At 33.4% G+C, this 15,121-nt stretch overlaps 1 protein-coding gene across 5 annotated transcripts in view; it reads right to left on the reverse strand.

Moving 5' to 3' along the window:
• EML1 (EMAP like 1) overlaps nt 1-15,121 on the reverse strand; it is a 195,756-nt gene that overhangs the window by 68,639 nt on the left and 111,996 nt on the right. For 3 of the 5 annotated variants that reach the window (XM_043987719.1, XM_043987717.1, XM_043987721.1), the window contains 4 exons: nt 11,626-11,654; nt 10,303-10,329; nt 6,661-6,790; nt 1,671-1,820 (listed from right to left, as the gene is read on the reverse strand). In XM_043987719.1, the coding sequence (XP_043843654.1) occupies nt 1,671-1,820; nt 6,661-6,790; nt 10,303-10,329; nt 11,626-11,654 (336 nt within the window). The remainder of the gene's footprint in view (nt 1-1,670; nt 1,821-6,660; nt 6,791-10,302; nt 10,330-11,625; nt 11,655-15,121) is intronic. The other 2 variants (XM_043987720.1, XM_043987718.1) reach the window with 1 other exon arrangement.

The raw sequence follows: 15,121 nt of genomic DNA on the forward strand, positions 1-15,121 counted from the left end.
GCTCTAACTCCATGAGCCTATGAACATTTTGAAGAGTATACTTATATTTGGCCATTTCAATTTCACCAAATACTTTCAAATAATTTTCCTATCAACTTAGCCATCATCCATGATTATTTTATTTTTTTAAACCTATGCTAGAGTGATTTTTACTTTTCTCACATAAGAATTATTTTCAAAACATAAATTTGAAAAAATATTAATTTTTAAATTAAAAAGGCTCAAAATAATTCATGAAGTATCTAGTACTCCTAAAAATTATGATTAGAAAGAACCATTTTAAATATGAAATCTACTCATATGATTAGCCAGTCAAATACATTTATTAATAATCACTAGGTAGAGCTTAGATGCACTGCAGAATAACCAATGAAAATAAAGATGAAATCCATTTCCTCAGGATGCTACAATCCACTGGGAATTCACAAGAACATATAAATACAAGTAAAGATGAAGGCTGTAATGGCATATGGTCAGCATTCAATGGAAGAGCAGTAGAAAGAACATTGGACCATGATTCAGAAGGCCTAAATTCTGATTCTAGTTCTTCCTCTAACTAATTAGCTGTGGAAACATTTTATATAAGGTAAACTAAGGCCCATGGAGGTGAAGGTACTTATTTGAGGCGATATAACTGGTTAGTGGAAAAGGAGGATTAGCTCATCTCAAAAACCCCTTTCTACTTTAACAATTAAAAAAACCCCACCCTTTTAGCTCTTACATTCCATGGTCCTATGATTTTGGGGTCTTATTTTCTATGTTCTATAAGTCAAAGTTCCCTTTCAGTTCTAGCATGTTCTCTGAACATCAGCTTACTGGATAATTTAAAAAGTCAATGATGTCTCTTTAATACTCTGAATGGGCAAATGTAAATTGTCAGAAGACTATAATGTAAAATTTAGGAATCATAAAGGAAATATGGGTCTTAGTCACATAATGTTTTATTTATATATCAAAACAAAACAAGTGCTATATCTTCTCTACAAAAAAATGGAAATTAGTCTGTACTTTCAGCCTGTAGATGGCTGTAGTACCTGGCACATAGTAGGCATTTAATAAATGTTTATTTACTTGACCTATGATCATAAGGTAAGCAGAGTAGCAAAGGGTTACTGGTAGCTAATAGGAAAGATTCAATTTTGTGGAGAGATTTTCCAGTTTGATGGAAAATGATTTTAACATGATTAATTTACCATGACTAGTTTAATAATTATAATAATGATTTAATAATGTCAATAAAAGCAACATTTAAATGGTACTTTAAGGTTTGTAAAGCTCTATGTATATATTATTTTATTGATCCTTTCCTTTCTTGCTTTTTGCTGTTTCTCAACAATAATACAAATGCTCACATTTCTAATGTTTAGAGATTCACAGTTAAGCTCTTTCCTTACAGAAACCCTATGCTTACGTTATCTACTTATACATGCTCTATATTTTACATATGAAGAAAATGAGGCTAATAGTGGTAATGCAACTTACCCTCCAGTAAACAGTAGAGGCTTGACTCTAATCTATGTCTTTGACTCCAAGCCCAGTGTTTTTTTCCAGTACACAATGCTGCCTGTCATATTAATCCCAATATTAACAACTTTTATGTTAATATTTTTGTCACAGAAACAATTCAGTCTTAGAGCATAGTTTACTAACTGAAAATTTTGAATACTCACCACTTCACATCATCATTATGACCAGTATAATGTCTCTGAAGTTGTTCTTCAACATTGTATAACACTACTACTGATGCAATGAAATATACAGTTTCACCCGTTGGAAGTAGGTATAGGTTATTACGACAGTCTCGTCCCCTATACCCATAGCTTATTAGTATGTCAAGGTGAAATAACATTTCTTTTAGATTTGTTCATTAATTAAAATTGTTTTAATAGTTTTTGATCAGCATAAGTTATGAAATTCTATTCTGACATAGAATAAATGCGAAATAAATTATATAAATCTCAAAACAGGAAAATATCAAACTTTTTTTTTTTGGTGAGGCAATTGGGGCTAAGTGACTTGCCCAGGGTCACACAGCTAGTAAGTGTCAAGTGTTTGAGGCCAGACTTGAACTCAGGTCCTCCTGACTCCAGGGCCAGTGCTCTATATCCATTGTGCCACCTAGCTGCCCTGAAACTTTTTTTTTCTACAAAAAAGTTTGCTTTCTTTTTAATACCTTAATTCACTTTTCCCACAATCTAAAGACAGACCATTTTTGAAAGCATATATTAGTTAAAAAGATTAATTTTATAGTTAAATGAGAAAATCAAATGATTAACATGATTATTTTACTTTTTAAAAGTTAACTGAAGCAAATACGTTTGGAATCAATGGGAGGTGAACTTTTTCTAGTTTACCAGGATAGTAGCAGGTATATCTGGGGAAGATAATATTTTTATGTATAGTTTGTATTTTGCCTGAATGTTTCTTTTACCTACAGATAGATGAATTTCATCAAGTGGGATTTATTTTAAACTTGTTCTCCTTTCTATCACATCATTCCTTTATCAGATCTTAAATTACTATGATTATATTCTGAAACTTATTCTGTCAATACTTTTAGAATAATTCTGTTTCAAAGTTTGTTTTGTTTTCTACTGTTCTTTTCTTTCTTTCTTTCCCTTCCTTCCTTCCTTCCTTCCTTCCTTCCTTCCTTTCTTTCTTGTAAGGCAATTGGGGTTAAGTGACTTGCCCAGGGTCACACAGCTAGTAAGTGTTAAGTGTCTGAGGTCAGATTTGAATTCAAGTCTTGACTCCAGGGCTGGTGCTCTATCCACTGCGCCACCTAACTGTCCCTGTTCTTTTCTTTTTTGCTTTTAGCTCTAGACTCTTCCTACTTTCTTAGTTCTACTTCAATCCAAATCATATTCTATCCCTTTTCTTTACAGAATCTTCAAACTTTTAGAGAGAAGACTTAACTGCAACACTTTGAGAGGCAATAGGGCATCTAACCATATTTTCTCTCATTTTCCTTTCCAAAATGAAAGTCAGGATATCTGAATCCCAGAGTAGTGCTCTTTCTATCATCCTGCCCTTCACCCCAGCCTGATTCTGAACTTCATCTCCTTGATCTTATGTAGTTGTATTTCTTCATAATTCCCTTAAATCAAATAGCTGATTATTAGCACTCAAAGGGAACTTAAGAGACTCTTATGTTCTCCACTTGCCACTTATATATTGGACAGGACTTTTAAATGTTTGTTGAGTTGAACCAAATTAGTATTTTATTTAACAACCAAGAGAGATAGTAAGGAAGATATTATCTTTTCTGCTGTTAAAAGACATACAGTTCAATTCAACAATTATTTATTAGTAACAGATTCATAAAGTGTTTTAAGTTGGTAAAGCTTTTTAAGTTTACAAAGTATTACAATCATTATTTAATTTTCACAACCCTGGGAAGTAAATACTAAAGTTTATTAATCAGTACCGACTAAAGAGCTTCCCAGTTCCATATTACTTACAGATACAAACTTATAGTATGAAATCTACAATTAAGCATTGCTTCAACATTTAATAGGATTGATTTCAACACTAATTACATCTAGTTGGAATGGCTCTTTAATCTGAGATTCACACAAAATCGGTTCCCCAATATAATTTACAATTTTCCAATATAATTTAATGTTCATTAAATTTTCTTAAAACATTTTAAGTATGTAGTTTCAAATATTACTTCAAAATATGAAGCTATGATCTCATTTCTATGAAAGAGCCTTGATGAATGTAAGGGAGGTGGTTATATAGCCTTTACTTCAGTTAAGCAATGTAAGGGCATGATTCAACTTTTACAATCTCTAATTAAGACAGATACTTTTGTGAGGCATAAGCTTCTTTTATTAGATCAAAAGAGGAAGATTAGGATTGGTTAGCCAAACCATTGGAGACCCTAAAGGGACTAGAGGAATTTCAGCAGTAGACCATTCTAGCAGCAAAACAGTCAAGGAATACTCAAGGCTCTGGAGTACCTTGAGGAGTCAGAGCCATCCTCCTATAATAGAGGGATGTGGCAGTAGGGTAGGGTGTAAGCTCAGAGGGAGCATTATACTCTTCACCACTCCCTGCATTCATTGACCATGTTATCAAAGAGACTGAATCAGTAACAGACAGGAGACACATCAAGGACAAACACACATACAAACAATAACAGAAAGATAGCCACCTGGGGAAGAAAGTAGCTTCAAGGAGTATGACACCCTTATACAAGAGATGAATACCTTATATGGACTCAAGAAAGGTCTTCCTATAATAAAGAGTTGTGAATTTACTCTTTAGCCATACATAATTTCCTTATATATGTACCTTACTAACATCATACTCTAAACCTCCTTTTCCTCTGAAGATTTTTGGGAAAGTTCACTCCAGACTTTTGCAAGGATGTTTATTACCAACTGCTCCCATCTTAGTAAAATATGTTTGCTAAAAACTGACATTAGGCCAACTGTCAAAAAGAAACATAATAATAGGGGTCATGAGCAATAGTATGAGAAACTCAACAATTTAAGGTTACTGAGTAATGTCAAGAAAGCAACATGGAGGAAGAAGTACAGAGTTAGAGCATCAACAAATACTAGTTTGTCAGATGTAAAGTCTCTGCTCTTGAGAGATGATGGTCTAGCCATGTGCTTTCCCCACTTAGCTTCATCTGGGATAAACAGGATTATAGGAGATATAGCAGCATGATTTTTTTTGGCAGTGGTGAAGGTATTCTTTGAAAGCAAAGTATTTATTACTTTCTGTTTTGATTCCATTGCTTATTACACCCTAGTTTATTTCTTCTATTGATATAACCTCATCTTTAATAATAAAAAAATTAATGGAGACTTTAAAAAAACTCCATAAAAATCTAATTAAATTTGCTTTTTGAGATGCAAAAAACTTATCATATTAAAATTTCCTTAAATGTTATTCAAAAGTAGAATAAAAACTTTCTACTATTATTTTCTCCAGTTAGGGACAACCAAATGAAATTCTATTGGTTGAAAAAAGAAATAACTTCACTTACTGATTTCTTTTTTTTGTGTGTGAGGCAATTGGGGTTAAGTGACTTTTGCCCAGGGTCACACAACTAGTAAGTGTCAAGTGTCTGACACTCAGGTCCTCCTGAATCCGGGGCTGGTGCTTTATCCACTGCACCATCTAGCTGCCCCCACTTACTGAATTCCAAAACTCATTATCTGTTATACACATAATTATTGATCTATACTCTTTTATCCATCAATACCACCATTAGGCCTATATCCCCAAAGAAATAAAAAAAAAGAGGAAGAACCTATACGCACAAAAATATTTATAGCAATTCATTTTGTAGCAGAAAAGAACTGGGAGGGCAGCTAGGTGGTGCAGTGGATAAAGCACCATCCCTGGATTCAGGAAGACCTGAGTTCAAATTTGGTCTAAGACACTTGACACTAGCTGTGTGACCCTGGGCAAGTCACTTAACCCTCATTACCCAGCAAAAAAAAAAAAAACAAACAAAACAAAACAAAAAGAACTGGAAACCAAGGGAAACTGTCAAGGGACAGTGCTGAACAAACCATGGGAAGTTGGAACATGTCCAAAGCATAGTAAGAGAGAACCATTGCAAATGAGAGGAGGTTAATGAAACTAGGGACATTTAGCTTATAGAAGAGCAACCTTAAGAGGTGCTATGATCACTATATTTACATAGTTAAGGCTTGTCACATTAAGATAAAATAGGCTTATTCTGTATTCCCCTCAACTAATGGAAGAAAGAGGGAGATGGATTCCAGCTTAATATAAGAAAAATAATCAGAGCTGTCTAAAAGTGGAATAGGACCAAGACAAGAGGATTGTCTGAATAGAGTAAGGCACATAACTACTCCAACAAAAAAATCTCAAAATTCACCAGACCAAACAATGATCAATAAATCCAGTTGGACATGACTGATGCGACTGAACAAACCACACTTATTCTTCCTAGGAATATAATTATGATGACTACAAGCATAAAAACAATATATTTATATAGTGCCTTAAGCTTTTCAAAGTTTCTACACAGTAATTCTGTGAGGTAAGTATTGAAATTTTACAGATAAAGAACCTTAGGTTCAAGTGTGTGTAGCCGGCAAATGTTAGAATTAGTACTTAAACTCAGATCTTCTGATTCTGGATCCTGTGTCTTATCTACTATATATCATCTTGACTCTAACATATCTTATTTTAATGCTGCTCTTATAGAAAGGCAAATATGTATTCATTACAATATACTATACGGTAAAAAATATAACATTCCCTTTTAGTGAACAAAACAGCTTTTGTATAGATCAATAGCTTTTTATAGAATGGTATAGCCAAAAGGAATCTCAGAGATAATTTAGTATAAATGCATTTCACAAATGAAGAAAAAGAAGTCCAGAGCTCACAAAAGTAGTAAATGGCACATATGCAAGCTCAAACTGAGTTCTGATTCCAGATCCAGGGTTCTTTTTACTATATCACATGATTTCTACTGAGTGTATTTTCAAAACACTATGTTAAATGTCTATTTTATTAACTTGAATGTAATAAAAATGTATAATTATTTATTTTTAAAATGGAATTGAGCTTTTTTACCTTTATAAACCTTTTTTAAAAAATCTAAGTAAAACTTAAAATGAACATCAACCAACTAATAACTTTCAACATGACAACAAAGGATACACCCATTCCAGTTTAAGTCTCTTGGTTGGTAGTTCTACTTTTGCTTCCAAATTATAAGATTCCACTTGATCTTTGGGCATGTACATGGTAACAGGGCGTCCACGAAGAAACATTTTTACGTATCCCTCCTCTACAAAAAGTACAAACATGTCAGTGTAATATCCAGGTCACAAATAAAACTGAAAAACAAAATTCACACCCTCTCTCACACATCTATACCTTAAAGACGAAAACTTTAAATGTATTGGATGCTCCTTAATGATGAAAACTTTAAATGTATTGGATGCTCACTGAATGATTCCATAGGAAAAAAATTTAAAAAGTGAAATACTATAAAATAAAAGTTTGCTTCAAGTTTTTTTGTTTTGACATTCTACCATATAAATAAATAATGCAATTTAGAATTTTCTAGTAGAATATTATAAATGTTAAAAATACAATACACTCAAATGATATTTCCAAAAAGATGTTGTAGTACTTCAATATTCTCCGTCACAGTACAGAAAAAATGCCATTACAGCAAAAATTACAATTATCTCAAAAAATCAAGTTAATTTAAAAAACTGATTGAAATGCAATCTTTCATATGTTGATGCACAAACTACTTTTTAATACTCAAATTGATTTGTTATATCTCAATGCAAAGATAAATTCTGATACACCTTTAATATCTTATAAGAACACAACCATCAGCAGAGGTACCATGCTAGTAGTAAACATGCAAAAAGAAAAGAGAAGTGCTCAAGTGAAAGTGACAATAGGGCCAGAAGAACCACAGATGTTAAACCTGTTAAGTAGACAAATGTTAAAAGCAAAAGATACTCAAGAAATTCAGCTTTCTATTACAGGCATAAACATTTCTAAAATAAATAAATTGTGTATAGAAATACCATACCAGAGAACAACAAAAAACAAATTAACAACAGCATTTTCATGCTGACTTAATGCTTTCAAAAGCTTGATAGCTTGAGAAGTGATATGTACCTCTGACCAGAACTCTGGAGAATTAATAAGACTCAGGTTAACTGTCTTGTGGGTTTCTGGAGAAGTTTGCTCGGCCTCAGATTTGTATGCATTTGTTGATTTCTATGGTTCTATAATCATATCAAAGAAGTAACCTAGCTTTCATTCAATTCAAACAGTATTTGTGTCAATATATCTGAGGAATTATATATAGAATAATCATGATTACAGTGGAAATAGAAGGGCAAGATTTTTATAAAAATAGACTAAGGTAAAACATAATATTACACAAATTACATTTGTCAGTTTTAAGGATTTTTTAGTTTAAACTTTGAATAAATGTACAGTCTAATCTTATTTTATCTTGTACATATGCTTCAAGCCTCTGATATCAATTTTATACTACATATTTAATTTGGTTGTTGAATGTTCTTCCAAGTTCTTCATTTTCATATATCTCCTGTCACTCACTCAGTATATTTGATTCTTGTATTGTCATATTTTTTCACATTCCTTTCATCCTTTCTATTCTTAACTGCCATCTTTCTAGCCAAGGCCCTCTTCATCTCATACCTGAATTACTGCAATAGGTTCCTAATGACTCTATGATTCCTCATTTTCATCCTGTATACTAATGCCAGGCTGATAATCTTCCTTAACTCTAATTGTATTGGATCATCCATCTATCCAAAAGCCCTCCCTGATTATTTTCAACTGTGTGAAGTCTAAATTCACTTGCCTGTCTTTTACCCTAAGTGGCTTTATTTGCCATTATTTCCTAATAGAGATACTTTATTCTGAGGAGGTTGGTCTTTGTACAATCTGGCAAATGTATTCTCCTCAATCCTGCCTTAGTGCATTAGCTCATCCTTTGGATTTCCATGTTTATCAAAATCTTTTAAAGCCAAGCTTAAGTGCCATTTCCTCTGGAAGCTTTTCCTGTTTATCATGGAATTTTAGAGTTCATAAGAGACCTTAGAGGTCACCCAGTCTGTTTCCTTAGACTTGAATCTCTAATGCTCATGGGTTTTCCTTTATTTCTGAATATAAACTCCAATATTTAAACATCTCTCTCAACTTATCACAATTATAATTGAACTGCCTTACATTCTTTGATAAGTGAAAGACAATATGGCAACTATTAAGAACACTGGTTTTGGAGTCCAAAGACCAGCACATATATTCCAGCTCCAACATTTACTCAGCTGTATGATCTTGGTTAAGTTTCCTAAACTCTTTAAGCTTTGGTTTCCTCATCCCAAAAATGAGGGGAATAATATTTGTACTATATAAACCACAAAGCACTATAAAGTATGAGTTAGTATTATTATTGTGACTATTGTTTTTGTCATTATTATGTGTTAGTCATAACTCTTCAACTAAATTCTAATCTAATGATGGCAAACACAGTCTTATAGTTTCCTCAGAATATAGTGGGGCCCACAGAGTAGGCACTCAACGAATACTTATTTATTGAAGAAAAATAGAAAAGTTGTTTTGAAGCTGCCCTTTGGGATCAATTATATTTCACTCGTGTTACTCATTAAATTCAATGTGAAATTATAGTTTTAAATTGTATTCATGAATCTAAATATTCTGAGGCATCATATGCTGAAAATATGGTATACTGAGGGTCAATGTGCCAGTAATTATGCCTATATCAATAATACTGACATTCAGACTTAATATTAGAGGCAAACTTGGGAAGTTACTAGTTATTAGTGGTCAAAAATGAAAAATTATCAAGAAGGTTATGAAAAAGAACTGCTTTGGTTAACTGAAATTTTGGCTTGGGAAAGTGAACCAAAAAAAAAAAACTACAACACACAACAAAGCTAGATTCAATAAACCAATGACTAATATTATAATAGGGTCTAGAAGCGCTAAATTCTAGAGTGACAGAAATAAAAATAATTGGAGACCCTAGGCCAATGGAATTAGGAATGAAGACCAATCCAATCAATTCTTCGTGAATGTTTGTTGGATGAAATGACTTAATGAATGACATCTATATCACTATAGTTTTAAAATACCCTAATAAAATGAAGTTGAGGAAAGAAGAATTAGGTCATTTCCGCAACATTAAAAATTATATATGCATAGTATCAATATTTATGAAATGTACAAATGTCTTACATAATAATTAATAATAATGTTTAATTTAGTTTTACTTATAGAACAATTCTACATTACTACTTAAAGTATTGAATTTATTCATAGATGTTTTATATATTGAAAATCCAGAGAATCCACCTCTACTAAATAAAAAGGGTCAAGGGAAAAGCAATGCTTTTTCAGACATACATTAGAACAACAGCAAGCAACCACCAAATCTACAGGCTTTTTAGTAGGGATATTTCAGCAGAAGTGCAGGATATAATTTCAAACACAATGGGGCATCCAGGGATTGCCATATAGCTCTCTTAAGAATTTTCTTTTTTAAAGATAAGTTCCTAGTATCTGCCAAGATAAACCAAGATCCAAATTATAGCCTCTAATTGGAACATAGCCAAGGAGACACTTGTGAATGCTTTTAACAAAGTAAATTGAAGTGGATTGTATTGCAAAAAAAAATTTCATACAGGAAGACTTTGTGTTTGCCTGTATGAAAAGGAAGTTTCTGTAGCCTGGGTAGTAGTTTTGCTCAGAGAGCTATGAGGTTTCAGAGGTGAAGCCTACCTTTGCAGTGTGTCACACGGCGTTTCCCTTGTGATTTCAGAGACAGAGACAGAAGTGCTTGATAAAGAGATGTTCAAGTACAACAAGACTGCCCTGATCCCTGCTCTATCACTTGTTCACCTGTTTTCAGTTAGAGGCTACCCTGTCAATTGATTAAATATTGACCAATTGAGGCATGGTTACAAGTGCATTCAATACCAAGCTCTTTGAGGTGCCCATGATATACTTCAATGATCCATGATTTCATCAGTGTGGGTACTCAAATCACCCAATACAGATCATAACCCCTCCATATTTTAGTAGACAATTTAATAAATGATTGTGGCCAAAAAAAAAAAAAAAAGAATTAATCAGTTCATGGTCAGCGGTCTGATGGTAAGCCTCTCTGAACTTTTAGTTAGTCTGATCTTCAGACCATAGACACACAGTCCATACACAAAGACTTTCCAGCTTGGTAGAACCTTGGCAGAGCTTGCACTCCCCCTGGAATTACCTATGAGAAACCAGGGTCACCTCCACATTGTGATGAGGCATTAGAGAATTATTGTCAGTGGAGAATGGTAAAATGTATACTGATAACATTTTTAATTATATTTTAATTATGAATTTATTTTAAGAAAAAATAAAATTAAATTAGTTTCTTCAACTTGGATACTTAAGAAGAGTGTTTGCATTTTCAATGACATTTAAAATAAGGTTAATACACTAACGTAGCATTTCCCTTATTATGAAATGTGTTAAAAGAAAAAATAGATGTATACAGGTATATATTAACTATTAGTGTGCAGTATAGGAAATCAAAAGGCAAAAAAAAAGTTACTTTTAGACAGGGTTATAATTTGATGCATCAGAAGCTTCCCCTTTTAAAGAAATGCAAATGTTTATGAAAGAAGCCTAGTTAGTAACAAAGGAAACAGAAGCCCTTTATCTTTCAACATAGAAAATCCTGTTATAGCATGGGCAGTGGCAATTCAATCTTCCCCCATATTGCCAAATTAAAGTACCTTAAATCCAGTTTGGAAAGGGACCAATTACAGGGTTAAGAGTCTCTAGAACCTTTAAAATCTTGGTCTCGCTGTTAATGACCAAAAAAAGAGTACCAATTATTATCTGAATCACTTAATAATTGGGTGCTAAGCCGACATCGTATACTCGTCTTACATAATCTCCACCATACAAATGTCATAGACTTTCTTATCAGTGAATTCAGTGACAAAAGGGTGAAATGCTCAAATTCTATCTCTGAAACCTTTTGTTCTTATTAATATCTCTAGATTTGAAGAAGCAAGGGTACATAAAGTAAAAAAAAAAAACCAGACCTACCTGCACTGAAAATTGGTTCCTTGGGTTTGCTAGAAAAATAAAACAGAAAATAAATATAAATATTGAAAGGAGTCTCTGGAATATAATATACTCCACATACATAATAAGCATCTACTACCATCAGCTGTAGCAATTCATTTCATTTTAGGGTTGCATAAATTTATTTTGCTTTCATTATTACTAATGAATAATCTGAATAAGTTATAGTATATGAATGTGATTGAATAATATGGTGTTATAAGAAATAAGAAAATAAATTATTTCGAAGAGATATGGAAAGACATGAATTGATACAGAATAACAAGAATAATTTATACTATATCAATGTAATGTATCATATATCACACATATTATCATACATACTACACATTCATATTATAATATAACATAATATAATATAGTACATATTATACATGATATATACATATCAAATATAATATAAAAATTAACAATTTGGACATTTTAATAGAATTATGAAGAATAAAATGAGCAGAACCAGGAGAACAAGTTATACAATAACAAGTATATACAAATAATATACAGTATACTTGTATATACAAGTAAATACAAATTTCATATACACACAAATAATACAATAACAACATTGTAAAGACAACTTTGAAAGCTATAAGAACCATGATCAATACAATAAGTATTCATGATTTTAAAGGATGAACCTGTGAGAAAATAATTATTAATAAAGAATTTATTGGGGGGACCCAGAGATCAGTTTTAGTCCTCTCCCCCCAGCCCCCCAAAAGTTCAGCTCTTGTTTGGAACAAGCCCAAGGGAATAAAAGAAATGGAGATTGATTCTTTTGTCTAGCTCAGTGAAGTGATGAGATCAAACCACATCTAGATACTGGACTTTGCCTTTGCCCTTCAGTGAGGGTCTCTTCCCTTTTGTCATCCATAAAGGTCATTTTAATATAGACCACCCTCAAGTCATGTCAACCAATGGAATTGAATGATGCTAACCAATTAAATATGACCCACCTCTATCTAAAGAGGATAAAACCCTTGTCCATGATCTGGCCTTCCCTCTCTTGCCTCCCTCTCTCAGCTTTGGACGCTCTCTCTTAGAGCTCACTCTTCCTCTTAGGACAATGTAGGTCTGTAGGCCTGAGACCATGAGAAGTTAGGGAGACATGTGGTCAATACTTTATTGATATACAATATTAACCAATAATAAATGCTTACTGGGGCAGCTAGGTGGCACAGTGGATAAAGCACCAGTCCTGTATTCAGGAGTTCAAATGTAGCCTCAGACACTTGACACGTACTAGCTGTGTGACCCTGTACAAGTCACTTAACCCTCATTGCCCTACAAAAAATTTAAAAAAATAAATGCTTGCTGCCAAAACTGGTATAATAGCCATTAAAACTGGTGTAAATAGCAATTAATCTATAAAATACAGTAGTAGCAATAATTTTAAAAAACACAAATCAGACTATATACCTCCTGACAGAGGTAACATTTCAATGGTGCAGAATGAGATATTCTTTGTACACAAACAATAAGAGTATTTGTTTTGTTTGAGTATGCATATTTGTTATAAGGAATTTGGTTTTTTCTCTTTTTAGTCAATTGGGAGGGGGTGGAATGGGAGGGAGACAAAATAAGATTTCTTAATTTTTTACAAAAAGTTTTAAATAGAGAAGTTGGAGGTGCTATAAATATGGAATGTTGCATGCACTTTCAAATAAAGTCTCTGTTGTTAGTTTTGCTTAATTGTTCTACTTTGTTACAAGAGACTTCCTATAGAGTTGGAGTAATTTCTTAATATAATGTAAAAACAAAATACATGAATGGATTTTTAAAAAAGAAAAAATATTACCAGTAGCTTCAATTATAACTTTTAGGCAGACAAAGCCCTTTATATATCTAGTTCTGAGTTGCCTTCTGAGCTTAAGGTCCACATCTCTAACTGTTTACGCTTGAGTTTAATTGGATTTAATTATCATCTTCATGCTGATAATTCTCAAATCTACCTGTCTTGTCCCATCATGTCTTCTGACCTCCAATCTCACATCTCCAGCTGCCTTTCAGACATCTCAAACTGGATGTCCAATAGACATCTTAAACTCAACATATTAGAAATGGAACTTACTACTTTCCTCTAAACCTTGACTCCCCTTAACCACAACTACACTTTCCTATTACTATAGAAGGCAACTCTGGTTTGTAATCTTAACTCTTCACTCTCTCTCACTTCCCATATCCAGTCTGTTGCCAAGGCTTTTCGCTTTCACCTTTGTAATATCTCTCAAATATGCTCTCTTCTTTCCTCTGATATTGCCACCATGCAAGTACAGGTCCTCAACACCTCATTCTTGGACTATTCCAATAGCCTGCTGGTGGATCTGCCTGTCTCTTCATCTTTCCCCACTCTAATCCATCTTCCATTCAGCCACCAAAGTAATTTTCCTAAAACAGAGGTCCAATCAAGGTCACTCTCCTATTCTTCCCTATTGCCTTCAGCTGCAGATACAAAATACTGTTTGGCATTCAAAGTCCTTTATAATCCTGTCTGCTACCTTTCTAGTCTTCTTCCACTTTACTGCTCTACATGTACTCTTGGATCCAGTGATACTGGCATCCTGGATGTTCTATATTCAAGACAGTCCAATTCTTGGCTCTGAGCATTTTTCTGGATGTCCCCCATGCCTACAATGCTCTTTCTCTTCTGCTCAGCCTACTGACCTTCCTGGTTTCCTTTAGGTCCCCATTAAAATCTTATTTTTTACTGGAAGTCTTCCCCAACCCCTCAATTCTGATGCCTTCTGCTTGTTAATTATTTCCTATTTATCCTGTATGCAGCTTGTGCTGTATATAATTGTTTGTATTTTATCTTCCTCCATTAAACTGTAAGCTCCTTAAAGGCAGGGACTCTCTTTTGCCTCTTTTTGTATCCCTAACACTTAGCACAGTGCCTGGCCACATGGCAGATGCTTTAAAAATGCTGAATGATTGTTTGCTTAAAGGATAATTCTACCTGAATGTCCTACAAGCACCTCAAATTCAACATGTTCAAAAGCTAGTTCATTACTTTTCCTTCTAAACCTATTTTTTCCACTTTACCCAATCTCCCATGTTTGAAACCTTGGTGTTCTCTTTGACTTTTCCCTCTTTTACCTCTCATTTCTAATTAGTCACTAAGTTCTTCTGATTCTGCTGACACAATAGCTCTTACATTTGTCTCTTCTTCTTGTTTCTTACTGCCACCATGCTAATACAGATCCCCATTAACACCTACATAACTACTGCCATACTTTCTTTTTTGTTTGTTTTTTTAATACTTTTGCGGAGCAATGAGGGTTAAGTAAGTTGCCTGGGGTCACACAGATAGTAAATGTCAAGTGTCTGAGGCCAGATTTGGTTTCTTACAGTTATGGTTACTTTCACTGTCTCTTTCACCCTTCCAAATGACCCATTACAAGCTATCAAACTCAACTTCTTTATATACAGATATTGTTACATAAATCCTTCATCTAAG

This window comes from Dromiciops gliroides, chromosome 2 (genome assembly GCF_019393635.1).
Source record: "Dromiciops gliroides isolate mDroGli1 chromosome 2, mDroGli1.pri, whole genome shotgun sequence".
NCBI classification, from domain to species: domain Eukaryota; kingdom Metazoa; phylum Chordata; class Mammalia; order Microbiotheria; family Microbiotheriidae; genus Dromiciops; species Dromiciops gliroides.